Raw genomic sequence first — 18,842 nt, forward strand, 5'->3', positions numbered from 1 at the left:
CTAAAAATAAATCTTTTTATTGCCCAAGCTTAATAGTAGAAAATCAGCAGTTTTGAATATAATGAATCTCTCAAACAATAAAAAAAAGACTAGCACCTTTGTGGCACTTGTCAAACCCAGTGTTGTGGGAGACAACGGCACAAAGGTACGATCCACTAAACAGTTGTAATCGTATCAAATATCCAGGTTTATTCTCTGTGAAAGCGCTCACGATCCAACACATCCATCCAGCTCAGATAACTGTCACTGTAGGAATCCTCGCTGTCTGTCCGTACAGCTCATGCAATACATATACAACAGTCTTGCAAGAGGCGCGTGCGCGTGCAAGGAACATATCAAATGTAAACATATTGAAACCAAACACGTATTAACAATATCATTACACCCAGTTCAGTCCAAGGGAGACTCCGCTCCATCTGCAATCCATCCTTGGCTAGCGTATTTACTCCTGTGCACCAGAGAGCAAGGAACACCAATCTAAAACTTTTTCGATGCAAATCACAAATAAGAAAAGAACATCAAAATCATAGTGCTCAATCCACCAATTCAACTCAGAATCAACTTGCCTAACCAAAAAACACACTTGCAGTATTACAATCTGTCACTCAACACAGACCACAATATCCCACCAGAACACTCTCAATTACCAGAATCATTTTGCCCCATTCATACTTACAGTGATTTTTGCTCTGAAACGGCAATGCAAGTCGGGAGCTTGGCAAAAGTCCACCAGGAAAATCCACTACAAAGAAGAGAGCAAAAGAGGGAATCTCTAAAGCAGAAAGGAGATGTTCCTAATTAACTCGCAACCATTCACTGCTCTAACAAATTTGTGAGATATGGGTGACCCCAGAAATATTTTACACTGCAAATCTTTACCTCAAAAGTACTCCCATATGTTGATGATTCAGAGATGGTGTTAAACCTCTGTTTCCTAAGGTTTTGTGTCCCTGAGGTAGGGCCTCTCCCACACATCAAAAATTTAGTACATTTAGGAAAGGACCATTCAATGATTCTCCAAAAATGTAATTGATGTTGAATAATTGTGTTGATGCACAAGTACAGAAAGCACGAAGTAAAATAGTTTCACACCATCTACAAACCTTGCATAGTAGAAACCTGGGGAAGAAACAAAGCTGTATTCTTACATTAACTCTTCTGTACATATATAAATAGTCTTTTATATACTTATTCATCATATGTACACAGTAAACACGGATAGGTCGTATATCATATTGTCTCGTACAAGTATAACAATCTAATCTTGTTTGTGAATCTGCTAGTTAGTCCTGGTCATGTAATTCTCTCCATGGTCCCCAGATATTGTCAAACTTCTCACTGCATCCTCTTGCAGCTCATTCAGTAATTGAGTTCTAGATCAACTGAATAAATGTAAAGTTTTAATTACAAAAAAATTAAAGATGCAGTACAGAGTTATTATAATGTCATTGCCTTGAAGGCTGTCAGCACACAGAGCAATATAGAGTAGCAAAATCAGTAATATTCAAAGTCCCAAATGAGCAGCAAAATCAAAAGAGAAACAGACAGTATCCCTAGCTGCATAGGGATGTTCTCATGACTTACCCCTAAAATTGAGGGTTTATATACAATATTTTTGCATAATTAATCATAATAACTTCTAAATCATTGTGGTATGGTCACTAGGGCTACATGCCCAGCAAATCAGAGCACACTTTTACTAAATGCCATATTGCCTTAACATTTAAGCTCTATCCCGCTACAGGAATATTGATTCTGCCCACTCTGTGCTAATGTCATCTGGAAATGTCAGCACAAATTAGTAATAAGAACAACCGCAAATTATTACAAATGAATGAGGTACATTGAGCTAGCGGAAAGTCCTTGAAGAAAATACAGCTTTCTGAACAAGCTAGGAATATTTTATCGAGAATAGCAAGAACAATATCAGGGGGAGACATCCATTTTGAAAAAGATGGCTACCAGGCCAAACTTAGGCCTGGTTAACATGAGCTAAGATAACACACTTCTACATGTCATAGGAAATGTGTTTCAAAGATAATAACACTATATCAGTGTGCACACGAGTAATGAAGATTAAAATTATGCTTTGCCCATTGTTAATGATGCCCAAAAATATAAATGCATAAAAACTCTCATGTCTACACAGCAAATAATGTAAATCCTACTAGTTGAATGCTGAAAGGTGCAGCATTAGGTGAAGTGCCATACGATGTCTGAGCATGTTATTGTACGTAACCGTGGCATTTTTTTAGGGGAGTGTTGACACTCCAACTCAATGAACATTAAGAAGGGTTAATTTGTGGGAAAGGGAAACACTGCTCAAATAATCAGCCAAGACTATCACTGAAAAATGTGCACAAGTAGACTTCTTCCAGTTCCCAGTTTATCAATTTATATAAATGTCAAATTAATCATTACAGAAAGTAAGAATTTAGATGAATTAGAAGTCAATTTGTAATAACGGAAAGCGCCTTTAACAAATTAGAGGGACATATCTATGTGAGATTTTAGATTGGTTATATGCAACATATGGCAACAGTCAAATCAACAATGACAAGCCCTTATACAAAAAGACCACTCAGCATCAGGTCCTCTCTTGTACAATAACAGAATGACTAAATTAACTGCTCCCAAACTGCCCATCATTTATAATGTTTCAGACAAAGACAGCTCACAATTTCATAGCACAAAATTACATAAAAACTCAGCAATAAAATGCTACTTATACAGCTATACTCCAAGACTGCTAATTTTCAAAACACTTACTTGCAAACAATTTTCACTGCACAGAAACATTAGAAATGCAACGTAATACAATGGGCTATGGACTGAGCATAGCAGCGGAGGGTTAACTCATAACCTTAGAATGTTAAAAAAAAATCGTTATTTCAGCTGAGAAAACTATGGAAAAAGTTACTAGGCACGTACAAAGAGAGGCCCTAGCAACAGCCGAATTTCTATGATTTTCTAAAAACCAAATTAAAACAATGCTTCTGCACAGCATTTAATGGTACACTTTTTATAATGTGGCTTACTGTGGCCTAGTTATGCTAAGTACACAAACCCTATGTTAAGCATTTTTTTCTTAATAAAATTAATTTTCCTCAATAGCAAGTGTTTTTACTTGGTTTTGGGTGTAGGCATCCTTATGCAGCACTTATTCAGTTTTTGGAGGTTGCCCAACCTTAAAAACAGTGAACTTACTGGTTGAGCTATTACTACATGTTGTAACCCCACCTTGTGGACCATTCAGACGACAGAAGGTAGTGCCAAAGTTGCAACAGACACAACTTGCATCCATTTTAGCACTGGCACCTAGTTAGAGACAAATCCAAATTGCCCTAAGTGTGGTTTAAAACCAGGCACATACCACAAGGCAAATATTTACAGGGAGTGCAGAATTATTAGGCAAGTTGTATTTTTGAGGATTAATTTTATTATTGAACAACAACCATGTTCTCAATGAACCCAAAAAACTCATTAATATCAAAGCTGAATATTTTTGGAAGTAGTTTTTAGTTTGTTTTTAGTTTTAGCTATGTTAGGGGGATATCTGTGTGTGCAGGTGACTATTACTGTGCATAATTATTAGGCAACTTAACAAAAAAAAATATATACCCATTTCAATTATTTATTATTACCAGTGAAACCAATATAACATCTCAACATTCACAAATATACATTTCTGACATTCAAAAACAAAACAAAAACAAATCAGTGATCAATATAGCCACCTTTCTTTGCAAGGACACTCAAAAGCCTGCCATCCATGGATTCTGTCAGTGTTTTGATCTGTTCACCATCAACATTGCGTGCAGCAGCAACCACAGCCTCCCAGACACTGTTCAGAGAGGTGTACTGTTTTCCCTCCTTGTAAATCTCACATTTGATGATGGACCACAGGTTCTCAATGGGGTTCAGATCAGGTGAACAAGGAGGCCATGTCATTAGATTTCCTTCTTTTATACCCTTTCTTGCCAGCCACGCTGTGGAGTACTTGGACGCGTGTGATGGAGCATTGTCCTGCATGAGAATCATGTTTTTCTTGAAGGATGCAGACTTCTTCCTGTACCACTGCTTGAAGAAGGTGTCTTCCAGGAACTGGCAGTAGGACTGGGAGTTGAGCTTGACTCCATCCTCAACCCGAAAAGGCCCCACAAGCTCATCTTTGATGATACCAGCCCAAACCAGTACTCCACCTCCACCTTGCTGGCGTCTGAGTCGGACTGGAGCTCTCTGCCCTTTACCAATCCAGCCACAGGCCCATCCATCTGGCCCATCAAGACTCACTCTCATTTCATCAGTCCATAAAACCTTAGAAAAATCAGTCTTGAGATATTTCTTGGCCCAGTCTTGACGTTTCAGCTTGTGTGTCTTGTTCAGTGGTGGTCGTCTTTCAGCCTTTCTTACCTTGGCCATGTCTCTGAGTATTGCACACCTTGTGCTTTTGGGCACTCCAGTGATGTTGCAGCTCTGAAATATGGCCAAACTGGTGGCAAGTGGCATCGTGGCAGCTGCACGCTTGACTTTTCTCAGTTCATGGGCAGTTATTTTGCGCCTTGGTTTTTTCACACGCTTCTTGCGACCCTGTTGACTATTTTGAATGAAACGCTTGATTGTTCGATGATCACGCTTCAGAAGCTTTGCAATTTTAAGAGTGCTGCATCCCTCTGCAAGATATCTCACTATTTTTGACTTTTCTGAGCCTGTCAAGTCCTTCTTTTGACCCATTTTGCCAAAGGAAAGGAAGTTGCCTAATAATTATGCACACCTGATATAGGGTGTTGTAGTCATTAGACCACACCCTTTCTCATTACAGAGATGCACATCACCTAATATGCTTAATTGGTAGTAGGCTTTCGAGCCTAAACAGCTTGGAGTAAGACAACATGCATAAAGAGGATGATGTGGTCAAAATACTCATTTGCCTAATAATTCTGCACTCCCTGTAATGTGCAAAATGTAAAAAACTACAATAATGCAAGCAAAACTGGTGTATAAACCACTAGTGCATGATATGCATTAATATTCATCAAAGAGGTGTAAATTCGGTCCATAAAACACACCTAAAACCCTGGTAAGATGACACAGGTCATTTTGTACTCAATTTTAGCTCAAGGATCTAAGTGGGTCAGAATGAGTAACACCATATGAGGGACAGTGCAATCACACTATAAAATCACAGCTGCATTGATTGTTATTGGTACCTCTGATTGTGTGGAATCTCGAAATTTGCACAGACTTCTAAACTAGTGCTAAACATGTGTCATTAAGTATGCGATGTAGATCAGGGCATTTGAAATCCATATTATAATGTCAACCCAGTGCATATACTAATATTAAAACTTTGTTATTTTGTTATGAAGTCTGCATTTTCTCTGAATGCTCTAGGTTTCATATGTGCAAGTTAAAAATTCTCATTAAGGAAGAACATACCTGATAAAACGTTTTGGAAGTAAAATGAGACCTTAGACTTTAGAGTATTTCTAACCTGAACTTCCAAGATAAAAATGACTTGCAAACAATGGTATTACTAAAGAAGTGGGTACTGAGAAGAGAGTGTTTATTCCAGTGGTGCATTTCAACTCTCACACATAGAGTGCAGGATTTCACCCTGTGTACAACCCACTACCAACTCCACTGAGCCCTGATATGCTCCACTGAGTACCTATAGCAGACTCTGGGTTAATGGGCTTAGAATTCCTAGGTATGATCCAGTACCAACTTCACTGGAACTACATCTTTTGGGCATTAGTCAATACTAGCTTCTCTGAGTTGTAACTGCCAGTCTTTGATTTCAGGGATTATCTCTCATTTGAGAAACTGTGAATTATTATTGGATACTTTTGCACACTGCGTGGCCCTTACATGTCAGTTGTGACTAAGATCCTTTTGGTAGATGCATAAGCTAAACAAAATACAGAGTTGTGTCTTGCTATATGTCCATTTTTTTAATGCTAATATGATGTTAGGCTTCAAAAGTCGCTGTGCCATATTTACAAAGTGATGCAATGCATGCATTGTGCCACCTTGTAACCCTTTGCACCACATTACGCATGCGCCATGCATAATGTATGCAAAGGAGGCGTTCCCCCATTAGGGGGACCGCAAAATGGCACAGTGTATTCTAAGAGATTCCACTGTGTCATTTTTTGCTGCTACTTTTAACGCCTGCTCAGCAGCCGTTAAAATGGGGCACACCATTGGCTATAATGGACCCCTATGTACTGTTCAGGACTAGCGCTAACATTTTGGCACTAACCCTGAACAGTACAATCAATAGCATAAAACAATTGTGACGCTACTGCCCATACCCTTCGCCATGATGTGCTGTATTTTAAATACGGCGCACACATGGTGCAGGGAGGGGGGTGCAAAGGGGTGCAATAAAAGTGGCACTGCACTGTATGCAGTGCCACTTTTCTTAAATCTGCCCCTGTATGTTTAACTTGAGCACATTAAACTAATATTGCATAAGTAATCTGCACAATATTGCAATAATACATATGAAATGTATGGTTTAAGTGGAAACAGCATGACTAATGCCAATCTTATGTTCTTATGTCTGACTCCTTACTAACACTGGACTCCCTATCTGAAAACACTTTGGTGCTTCATCTGGGGTAGATAAATCGACTCATAAAAGTATCATACCATAACATAGCATACTGGTTTACCATGGGCTGAAAATAGAGGACTTGTTTTCCTACAGGAAATTGAATGAACAGGGATGGCTTAAGGTAGTCCAAAAGGGCAGGATGCATGCAAGACTGATTTTCAGGATGTCCACATGAGATAGGTTTGCATATAACCAGTGCAAAATCTGGCATATATATGTCCTTCATGGTCTAACATTGGCCACCATGGTACAACAGGAAATGTTTCAAGATCTGTGATTCCATAACTATGTAAACATTTTCTAACACAGAACAAAGGGTTTTGTGAAAAGGAAGAATAGAACACCAAGGATCTTATTTAGGTTTGCATGGTAAATGTGGGGTCGACAGTCAGATGCAGCCTTTATCTCACTGTTTGCTATTATTTCTGAATTCAGGGGGTTAATTAGATGTGAATTGAAATAGTGCACAACAGTACAAATGTCAAGCATTTGGGAAACCCTACATGTATGTACCATTCTGCATTCCCTTTTTAATTTACAGAGAGTTGAAAAGGTAGAAGCAGGAGTTGCAATCCTAATAACACACTCTTATCGACAGATATTCTCTGAGTTAACAGCCTGGGATCCTAATCCATTGATAATTGCTACCAGTAATGGCATTACCACCACATATATTATTCTTGAAATTACTTTGTAATGTAGATTCCTAGTTTTCAGGTGGATACCCAGGAGCGCTAACTTACTGTAACAACTTTAACAGATGTTTAGGCTAATTTATTTCTACACTGTTGATCACAGCCTTTTTCTGGTTTCAATACAGGCATGTGACATAGTTTTTCTACACCTGTTAAGTGGGTAAGACCAGATCACAGAAGTCGTTTTCACAGTGCACTTAAAATGTAAGCAAATTGTGTTCAGGAAATGAATGAAGACGATAAGTCATTAATCTCAAGCCATTCCAACCACAACACTTCATTGCCACAAGATCAGAAGTTGTGCCAACTATTAATCTTTTGACTTCTATGGATCACCACTGACACATGACTGGAATCCAGGGAAATTTGAATTTCAAAACAATACACAAACATACAGATATTCAAATGAGGAAATATTTAATATAATTCATTTAATTCATTGGAACAATGACAAAGACTCCACAGTGGCTGCACTCAGTAACCTGACTTCGGAGCCTCAACATGATTCAAGCATGCAAGGGACTAACTCACAACAAAGGAGCTCCACTTGACCTCATCATCGCTAAACTGGGATCAGTGAATATGCTAGCCATATCCCCAACAGGCCGGTCAGACCACTATCAAACTATTTTACAAATATTCTCACCATAAACTAAAATCAACGGTCAAACAAGAAGGGTTGAAACTTGGGTGAGGGATTACAGCCGTGTAAACTGGTGGGTCTGTGCCAATCTTCCTTGGCACCTCGGATTGACCAATAATCGGTTTAAGAACTGACAACCTTAACAATAGAAGAATGACCGGCATAGATCAGACAGCTGCTCCATTTTGTCTAAAAGGCAAAAGAGAAAACCTTCAGTACCTTGGTTTAATCAAAACATAAACAATGAAAGAAGACAACTAAGACACCTAGAACGATTATGGAAGAACGTCCCAAACATCTCTCATCTCGACTAGTTGCGAATGCATAGAAACTCTTACAAAAAGACAATCTTGAAAGCCAAAACACCAGTGATCAGATCACAACTAGACTGAGCGAAGAACAGGCTCAGAAATCTCTTCCACATAATAAAACAACAATCAGTAAAACCTGTAGAACCTACAATAGCAAACAACCTGATAAAATTGCAACTATAAGCACCCACATTTCCAGCCAAGCTAGTGCTAACTAACCCAGATCTGTGACTGGGGGTGAGTATTTGAAAAGTTACAGCACTCCGTCCATTATCCTTTTGTGTTGCATTTTAAATGATATACAAACATCATTCAACCAAACTGAATCCTGTCTCTCCTAATACTTCTAGTTTTATCAGTGGCATTCAACACAGTCAGCAATGAACACCTCAGAGAAAATCTTGAATTCAGAATGAGCCTATCAGGAGCTGTCCTTAACTGGTTCACTTCCTTCTTGCTGAACCGACAACAAAGAGTCAAAATAGAAAACACCCTATCTGATGTGGCAGACATTGACAGGGGCATTGTGCAAGGATCTACGATTTCACTAGCACTCTTCAATCTATACATGAAACCGCTCTCTGAAATCCTGAAGCAATAACAAATCTTGCACAACATGTTTGCAGATGATACCCAACTCTACATTAAACTCTTCTCACAACAGGACACCTAGAGACTGCATGATATCCTAAGGAAAACACAGGACTGGCTGGTACACAACCATCAAAAACTAAATCCGTTGATACCGAATTCATTTTCTTCTCCCCACCCCATAGATCCCAGCAACTACAACTATGGACTGATAACCTTAAATTGCTAAACTGCACCCCAACCTTCTTTGACTCGGTAAAATCACAAGGCATCACACTAAAATAAAATCTAAACATGTGATCTCACATTCAAGCTGCAACCAGAAGCGCTACTCTATATCTGCACCTTCTAAGAAAACTAAAACGCTTCGTAACGCTAGGAGACCTCAAAACGGTGGTTCAGTCTATAGTGCTCTCAAGACTAGACTATGGGAATGCCACACGTTTAGGTCTACCTAATGCCAGCCTAGCCCCAATGAAGGCAACAATAAATGCAGTGGCAAGACTATTAACAGGCACTCGTCATTATGATAGACATCCTTACCTTCAGGAAACATCTCAAGACCTGGCTGTTCGAGCAGTAGCAGCACTATCCCACCCCTCCTCCCCCCTCCCCTCCTCAGCGCCTCGAGACCCTCACGGGTGAGTAGTGCGCTTTACAAATTCCTGATTGATTGATTGATAGCATTGTCCCATCACTCAGAACCCTCACTTTGCTCCCATTTGAAGCTAGAATCCAACAAAAGGTTGCATGCTTACCACACAAAGCTCTCCGCAACTCTGGTCCTAAATAATTGGAGAACAGGATCAAGCTATCAGGAGGTGGAAGGGGTAAAAGCAGTGCTAAATCCCTCATACGAGAACCAGCCAGATTTAAAAAAAGGAAAACACATGGCTGCACTTTCGCCGGATCTGCTAAAAAATATGGAACTCCCTACCACCATCAACAAGAGCAATTACCTCATTCAGGCTTTTCAATAAGGAAGTTAAAGCCACTCTACTAGAAAACCATGTCAGAAGAGAACTCTTTTGGAGGCTATCATTTCCCCTATTTTATATTGTATCCTATTATTTTGTACCTACCTCTTTGACTTCTATGTACAGCGTATCATAAGAGATAGATGTTTTTCCCTGTATTTTTTTTTTTTGTGCTTCTCATCAGCGTTCTCTTTGTATAGCGCTCTGATACCATGCTGGTATCATAAGAGATAGATGTTTTGCCCTGTATTGGGTTTTTGTGTGCAGCCCTCATCAGGTTTCTCTTTGTATAGTGTTCTGATAAAATGGTGATCATGTTTGCACTTTATAAAACACTATAATTAAATTCACAAACAAATAATGTGCAAAAATGGTAACATGACCATGATTATAAAGTGTAAACATGACCATGGTGGTGATGTTCGCACTTAATAAAACATTCTGGCCCATATTTATACTTTTTTAGCGCCACATTTGCTCCGCTTTTTGACGCAAAAATGGCATAAACGTACAAAATACATTTGTATTTTGAAAGTTTGCGCCGCTTTTGCGTCAAAAAGTGGCGCAAATGCTGCGCTAAAAAAGTATAAATAGGGGCCTATAAGTAAATAAATTCACAGATAATTTACAAAAATCGAATTGTAATGGGAAGGGTGTAGCTTTTCAAAATGTTTGGTTTTGTTTCTAAAAGATGGAGCAAAGTGCTAGACAGTAGCATGTCACTTTTTCCTTTTTGCTCCTAATGCATACTGTCTTTTTGTCAGGGCACACCTGTGCTTCAAGTGAGGTCACCCGTCGTCCATACTAGGTTCTGTTTGCTGTGCTTGTGTTTGTTTCACAAATCTCATTAAGGATAACAACTTCATTTTTAGCCTCCAATTCCCTTCTCATTTACAGAATGTTTTAAATTGTTCAATTTTCAGTTTTTTTTTTTTAATGAATATATACTTTAAGTATTTGCTAATACATGTAAAATACATGTATAAACAATTGCATACCATCTGAATAAGCATTGTAGGGACACCAAGTTAAGAACTGCCTCATTAAAGCATGTTAAGGCCAGGTGATGCTGACAAAGCAAAACATCAGTGCATGTAAGGGGCTGCCTGTAAATACGAGCTGCAAAACCTTTCTTGCTGTAGACTGTTGTCACTGGAAATACTGAAGCATTTTTTTGGTTTGCCCTTTCAGGGTGAACGTCTGTGGAGGACAGTGCTGCCAAGGCTGGAGCAAGGCCCCTGGATCGGAGAGGTGCACAAAACGTGAGTACACCCTAAGCGAAAAAATAGATGATTTCATCGATAGATTAATCATTTATTGGGTTCTTATAGCATAGTTTGCATAAAGTTAAAAAAATGGGTACAACGAAACATAAATATACAGTATATCTGCTTGTGCACGAGCGTGGTGTATTATTTAGCTTTGAAGAGTTTGGGAAGGGGCAGTGATTCACCAGTGGGAGATGACGCCCCTCCCTTTTCAACAGTTGGTAATAAGTGGCATATGTCATTCACAGATCCACGTGTGTTGTTTATGCCATGTTGTGTTTTTTCGTGTGCAGTAGTTATAAACTAATGTGGTTAGCCATAACCAGAACACAAGAAGTTAAATCCATACAGTGAGATAAAATCACAATAGCTGGGCCTTGTAAGTATGACTCAAAGAACCATATTTATACTTTTTTGCGCCGCATTTGCGTCATTGTTTCACTCAAAAGCGGCGCAAACTTACAAAATATAGGCCCATATTTATACTATTTTGGTGCCGCATTTGCGTCATTTTTTGATGCAAAAGAGGCTCAAACTTACAAAATATGCTTGTATTTTGTACGTTTGGGCCGCTTTTGCGTCAAAAAGTGACGCAAATGCAACACAAAAAAGTATAAATATGGGCCCAAGTATTTCCAACTGTCAACTCATTCCAGAATGGACTGTGAGGCATTAATCAAAATTTTCTCAAGTCAGTTATTGCCTACTGTTGTAGTAACACCTTTGTTCTGTACTAATAAATGTATGAATCTGTGTTCTACGGTTGCCCGAATATTAAAATATGTATCCAGTAACCTGGAATCCAAGCCTGAATGCATGCATTGCTCCTGAACTCCTGCGAAACTTAAAGGTGGGGGGATCTTGTGCTGTTGAAAAGGAACTTTGTAGTGAAACAAACTAAAATACTGAAATAGTTTAGATTAGAAGATTTAACATGGATATTGGCTGGCATGGGGACAATATGAATGGAGTTACTTAACAGAAAGGGGATTCCTTGGAGTGTGATTTGGCCAAATACTTTCACTACAGCTCAAAAATAATAAAGTGCGGTGCAGTGCTTCGGTCTCCTCCCGCTCGCTAAACTGTCAAAGATTCTAACACAGGAGTCACACAATTGCTTAACCCTTGTAAACATTATTGACATCACTGCACGTGTTCTAGATTGCCGTGACGCAGGCCCCTCAATGTTAAGCTGCTTATGCAAAAATGCCATCTAGTTCAGTACGTGAGAAAGCCCCATGTTAATGAATGCTGCGGTTTTTCGTGTTTTTGAACCTAGCTTTGTATTAGTGAGGGTTCATTACCTTCAATACGATGTAGTTAAGTTGATGGAATGATGCACTCAGCCTATATGGAATGAAACTGTGACGTCTGAGTTCGGCCAACGGCCCCTGCTTGTCATTGAGGTAAAATTAACAAAGGCCATTCATTGGTGAAAGCATGACGTTTCCCTCGGTAATGTGGCTTCTTTCATTTTATGGAAGCCTTCTCTTATTATCTGAGCTATGGAAACCCTTTCTAGTTGCTGGATGTTGTGTGCAACTCTGATGGAATTAACAATAAATGTGTTCATTCAATGGGAAGAGTGGAGTGAATATGGTAGCCCCATTTTAGCAGTATTTCGCTGTCTTTTTCTGCCCATCTCATCTGCTACACCCTGTTACATGGATGAACCTCCGCCAGCGAGTCAAGCTATCCAAGGCACACGTGTAAGTAAAGGATTTATGTCCATGTTTCTGTGATATGTCCAATCTTCTTTTAATTCCAGAGTTGTTCAAACTTCAATAGCTAACAGCAAATAGTCTACAGTTTGATATATCCAATCTTCTTTTATTTCAAAGTTGTTCCAAATTTCAATAACCAACAGCAAACATTCTACAGCCAACATGTGTTTAGTCGTGCAAGAATATTTGTTGTGACTTCCTCAGGGTTCCGCAATCCTCTCCGTTGCGGTAATGTTCAAACTCGAAACGTAAGGTAAATATCCATGATGGTCACGAGATCTTGATTTGATGTTCTTGAAGCAGAAAAAGTAACCAAGCCTGTAAACGGGAGCTTCCTTTCCTCCACACCAGCGTGTACGCGAATGCTGTGACAAAGCATCGGTACAATATATAGCACATTTTCACCTTTAATAATGGGTTCACATTCAGTTAATCCATTTTGTCTAGTCTGTGTGTTCCTAAAAACACTCTCAAAGGGCCACGGAAAATTGACTTTGTTGGTGTTCACTGACTTTGGATGGCATTTCTTGCCCACTGCTCACCGCGAGGAACACGTTTACGTCCACAAAGTTTTACAACCTGTTGGTGTAATATCCTGTGTGGGTAATTCGATTTGTGTGAATTCATGGTTTCTGATTTTGCAACCACGCCGTTTGCATACCCGAATTGAACGTAGAAGTACAAAATGACTTTGGAATCGGGCTCTGGACGCCTTCAGAGTGCAATAAGTAAAACAGCCGTTATAGAGACGGATATATTAAATATTATTCCACATCCAGTTAAAGTGAGAGCCCTTCGTGCACACATTTGCAGCAACTAACACCCTCTAAAAGATAAACCAGAAGTAAGCTTGAGAGAACAAAAGTAGGAGTCCAGTTTGAAGAGAGTGCTTCTCAGATGCTCTTTCTTCATGCTGTTGCTGGGGACAGGGGGTAAAGACGTTTGTCACAAGGTTTCATCTATTTCATTGAAGTAATTTATAAAGCATGGGCTCCTCGCAGGGCTGGCCCGTTACTCCATCGGGCATTTCCCCAGCGGGCTGACGCCGCGGAGGCTGGTTCTGAGAGCCCAGGGCCGCTACCGGTGCCTCTGTCACTGTTCCCAGCGGACTGACGCCGCGGAGGCGGGTTCTGAGAGCCCCGGCCGCTACCGGTGCCTCTGTCACTGTTCCCAGCGGTTCCAGTTTAATTGTAGCAGGCCCAGGGGGCTTCAAGAGAGAAGGAGGTGGGAGAGGGATGGAGTGATATCAGGAAATCAGAGAGGGAGAGTTGAAAGAAGAAATATGGAGAGGAAAAGAATGGATGGAGGGAAGGAGAGAGGAGGGGATTTTTGCTAGGGCTGCTCTTGGTTTCCCACTGAGGCTCCCCATGGCCCTATCCCCTGAGGTCAGCAGAGAATTGTACATAGTGAATATGATAAAAATGACTTGTGATGGACACGCAGGTTTATAATGTGGATCCAGGCAGGTTTAGCCAACACGCAGCGTAAAATATTGTAGCTCCTTTTAATAGCAGGAGGATTTTCTGTGTCGTAACAGACCTACAACCGTGACTGCATGTGGAAAACAGTCTGCTCTGAGCATGTCATTCTCCATTCCATGCCCCAGAACTCAGAAAAGTACGGTGCAGGGAAGGAATTACTTGCCAGAATCGGTCGTTCTGGCATCGATAATGCTGCCCTCCCTGCTCCACGTTACTAGTACTACTAGAGAGTCTGTGCTGCAAAGGGGGAGGTGATTCCAAACTAGCAAATAACCTATCAGCCACAGATGCATGGATCATGGTGTCTCCCATGAGCACATGCTCAGCGACCATGAAATATATGTAGAAGTGACAGGGATAGCTGAAAAAAGCCACAGTGTGGCCATCTCGATGATATTGGATTGCACTGTTCGTTTCGGGCCATGGGATTTTTATGTGACTCTTAGAGTCTGTATTATGAAAGCTGCGGATGACCTAAGTCAATAAATATTTGCAATGATGTCATACACCCAACTCGAGCATTTTGAGCTGTGGTTTACTTTGCATGACTAACTGTGTGTTCCTCGACCTTCTCGAAAGCGCAATCGCCTCAGGTGTATCCTTGGCACCCGGACACAGGATTCCACAGCTTGTTAAAAACTCCTTCAAGGACAGCAGCGCTGCTGCCAAACTCACACACGCCGTGTTTGCACAGTCACGGGAGGTAGCCTGAGGAATGTGTGAGATTTTCTGGAAAGCCACCAGCTAAGACTTGCTTCACTGACAGAAACGCTTAGAATGTGTTTATTTGGGAAAGCCCATTCCATGGGTCCAGCTATATGTGGGGCGCTTCACAGATAAGACACTCCTTTTTTCTTCGAACATTGCAAATACGTGACATTTTTTGTTTCTGAGAGCATTGTCATTACGATTTTCTTTTTTTTACCCACCACTCCTCTTCTAGAATGCTTTTGGACGCTGTAAGCCAACTAAAATGGGGCAAGAAAAGAATCCACTCCATCTGGTAGTGGAGTTTGAAGCTGAGATACAGTCACAGAGACATCTTCGACTTCCTTTTTCAGTGCCACTCTGGTTATAGTATTAGTAATTGTATCACGTTTTTTTATATGGACTTTGGTCATTTAACATTTTAAACACTGCTTCAAACCTCTCAAAACGGCCCTGATTATGTAAGGCTGTGGTTAAGAACAACTTGTAGTGAGCAACTTGGCCAGCAGTCATAGACAGGATGCTCAGATCGTGAATGTCAGTCGACTGGTATGTAAGGCCATTTTTCCATGCTGTTGGAGACGGCACGATCTGGTTGGATGAGCCAGGGCCCTAGCCAGGCAGAACCCGCCACTCCTGTCAAGGGTAGGAGATTACACTTACTGTATAACCTGTGCTCACCCTTGGGTAGCTTGGAACAGAGCAGTCAGGCTCAGGGCTGGCTTTAGTTCTGGTGGCGCCTGGTGCAACAATCTTTTTCAAACTCAATCTCACTCTCTAGCAGGAACATTAATCACAAGAATTATCTTGCATTTTTATTGCTGCCTGAAACGCACAAAGAACTCTGCATTAGGTGTTTTTAGTTTGTAAATTATTGCTACACACAGCGACCCCCTGAGGTCAGTGCACTCCCCTCCATATCAGCGCCCATTGAGGCCACGCTGCCCTAAAGCTGGCCTTGGTCAGTTTATCACAGAGGCAAGGTGTAAACCAAAGACACAGCACTACCCTGCCACAACCACGCTGTGCAATAGAGAGGAAACTTCACACATAGAGTATGTGTAAAAAGATTATATTCATCACACACCTTCTTAACACAGTACAGGCCTATATCCCTATTTGCAATGGAAGTCACGATATGAGGCCCAACTGTGTTACAAATACTACTGTATGTACACATGTGAAAAATGGTACATTCGCTCCCGCACCCACATAAGGTGCCAAACCTTGTCAGCACAAGACCCACCTGAGAATTCTCCACAATCAGTGTAACACATAAATTCAGGCTGCACCTCAGTTCCCAACGTTAGCAGCAAAATGAACATACAATGGTTACAACACTTTCGCGTAGCCTGGTGGCCAGAGCTGCATTAGTAAGACATAATGGCAACTGTAAGAACTTCCTGACAGGATAAATGTGACCAGCAGCACCACGTTACTGCCTTTGCTTTCACCCATACTCACTCCTGCACATCCACTCTGCACCTCCATGCGGTGCCACGGGTATCAGCTGATATGTGCACACTTACTCGTATGCACTCACTCCCGACACCCTGATTCGGTGCCCTGATACCCGGATAGTGGATGCGACTGTGTTTGCAAGTACTCTGGGTCCTAAACCTCCCCTCACCCACCAAACATCTTCAGTCATCCTGTCCCTCCAGGAACCAAAGATTGCATCAACCTTTCCCTGGTTACTGGGCCGCTCATGGCTAAGTCACCAGTCTCAGGTTTCTGGGGTCAAGTTGAAGGAAAGGAAAGTCAACAGCCAGTAAGCAATTAAGGCAGAGATGTTCGGGCTCCCCACAGGATGTTCACTCAGAGGTCTGCAGAACACAGATGGAGGATCATCGAGGCCACCGCTAGATCCGAGACACCCAGCCCAACCACATAGTTCAATGTTGCCAAATAGTTACCAATTCCAGCACCTCCGGAATGCTAGGGCTTGTGGATGTGAGTCACCCTCGATACTTCCAGTGGCACACAACAAATTACTAGGCTCGCACCTCCTGTACCAGGAGATGTCGCATCTGTGGAACAAAGATGCAAGTGACCCAAGACTGTGACAAATCCACGTGCAGAGTGCTCAATGCCATATCTTCACAAAAAAGAGGCACAACATCAGAGGTCTGCTGACATGAGTCGCCCTGACCATACAATCATTCCCAAGCCAATTCCCTAAGTGGTACCTCCTCGGACAGAGGTACCAGTCTGGTGTGTGATGAATTGAACTGCACTAGACCCGCCTGGACCCTCACACAAAGGATGTAAATCCCACACCCCTCTGGGAGGCACAACACCTATTACACAATGACTTGAGTTGCACTAGACCATCCGGTCACACTCAGAAATTGGTTTCTATACCTCTCTGGAATGAGGCACACTGTCTAGTACACAATTACTTCCACGTCACACACTTCGAAGCCAGTTCAGTTGTGCCATACGAGGCCAAGTACAGCACAGCTCAGGTTGTATCCCCACCTGAGGGTTGCAACCAATGAACAGGGCACTGCACACAATGAGCATTCAGCCGGGGCTCACAGAAGAACACTGCAACACACTCAACAATAGCGGTCCCCGCGGGGTCCCGCACTGGGTGATCCTGTTCACACCAACAAGATGCTTCGATGTAAAGTGGTCCCCATGATGAAGGGCCACTCACCTGAAGTGCGGGCAGTCTTTGGCAAGCTCTGCACCAGGCAATTCCAGTCTCCAGACATAATACTTAGGCCACACCAACATCACTGCTGCCAGGTGAAGTCCAGCATACAATGTAGGCGCAGCAGAGGGCACCACACTCCAGATGTTATGGGTCATTGACGTAAGTCCCCCTCAGGAGGTCTTTGCTGTCCCTGAGACCTCCTCAGAGAATAGGCACCAAGCAAAACTTCCCTTGAAGAGTTACCATTCGGGATGCTGGACAGCTGTAGGCAATGAGCCCTAGGCCAGTCTCTAAGAAGGTAGGGAAGCGCGGGTCCTCCAGGGCACAAAAGATTCCTCTGGAAGTGTGCCCACGTGGTACAGCAGCACCGATCCTGCATCGTTGTAAAGGTTACACTGCCTTGCAGATGTTGAGTACCCTTTGTTATGCTAGATCGTTCCTTCGAAGTTGGCGGTGGTTGAAAGGATTCTCCTTTGAACCATTGATGTCTCCCCCAAATTTCCTACCTGTCAGCTGTGAGGCTCTGGAATGCAGATCTTTATCTTTAGTGGGGCCATGCTCTGGATTCAAGAGGCCAAGTGTCAAAACCCTCTCTCCCCAATCTATCTATCCAGGTGCCAAATGGCAGGAATCTGTTACTCTGGATGCAAGTTTTATAGCGGTTACCTGGGGAATGCAGAGATGTGCTCTACCTCGTGACCCATTGAATGAAGCCTAATTTACAAGTCACCAGAACCATTTCAGCACCTAGAAATGCCCACTTCCTAGAAGTGGAATTTCCAGGGCATCAGTGACAAAAGCACCTTTACCACCAGAAGGGGTTCATCATTCTGAATTCAGTGCTCCCCTATAATCCACTATTGTAGTCAGACATCATAGGACTCATTCTCCCATGTTACCTTATGGATAGAGCAGCACTCATAGGTAGTACAAACACACATGGGTTTTTGGCACTCCTTAGGGCCCATATGCCCTGGCACACACCCATGCCTTCTGGGGCAGTGTGGGACATTTTTTTAAAGCCACCATGGAGATGCAATTGTGCCAATACTGGCCTGTTCTATGAGGCTCAGTTCCTGTCTCAGACTAGCTGTGTGCAAATGTGCACATCCTGGCAAGTGATGTTAGCTCCAGGAAAACCACCGGGCAAGTTGCACACC

General features: G+C 41.8%; 1 protein-coding gene across 2 annotated transcripts in view; it reads left to right on the forward strand.

The window, feature by feature from the left end:
• The window catches only part of LTBP1 (latent transforming growth factor beta binding protein 1), a 1,022,847-nt gene that overhangs the window by 24,852 nt on the left and 979,153 nt on the right, over positions 1–18,842 (forward strand). For both annotated transcript variants that reach the window (XM_069234696.1, XM_069234697.1), the window contains exon 2: positions 11,031–11,101. In XM_069234696.1, the coding sequence (XP_069090797.1) occupies positions 11,031–11,101 (71 nt within the window). The remainder of the gene's footprint in view (positions 1–11,030; positions 11,102–18,842) is intronic.

The sequence above is a fragment of the Pleurodeles waltl genome, chromosome 5 (genome assembly GCF_031143425.1).
Source record: "Pleurodeles waltl isolate 20211129_DDA chromosome 5, aPleWal1.hap1.20221129, whole genome shotgun sequence".
In the NCBI taxonomy this organism is placed as follows: domain Eukaryota; kingdom Metazoa; phylum Chordata; class Amphibia; order Caudata; family Salamandridae; genus Pleurodeles; species Pleurodeles waltl.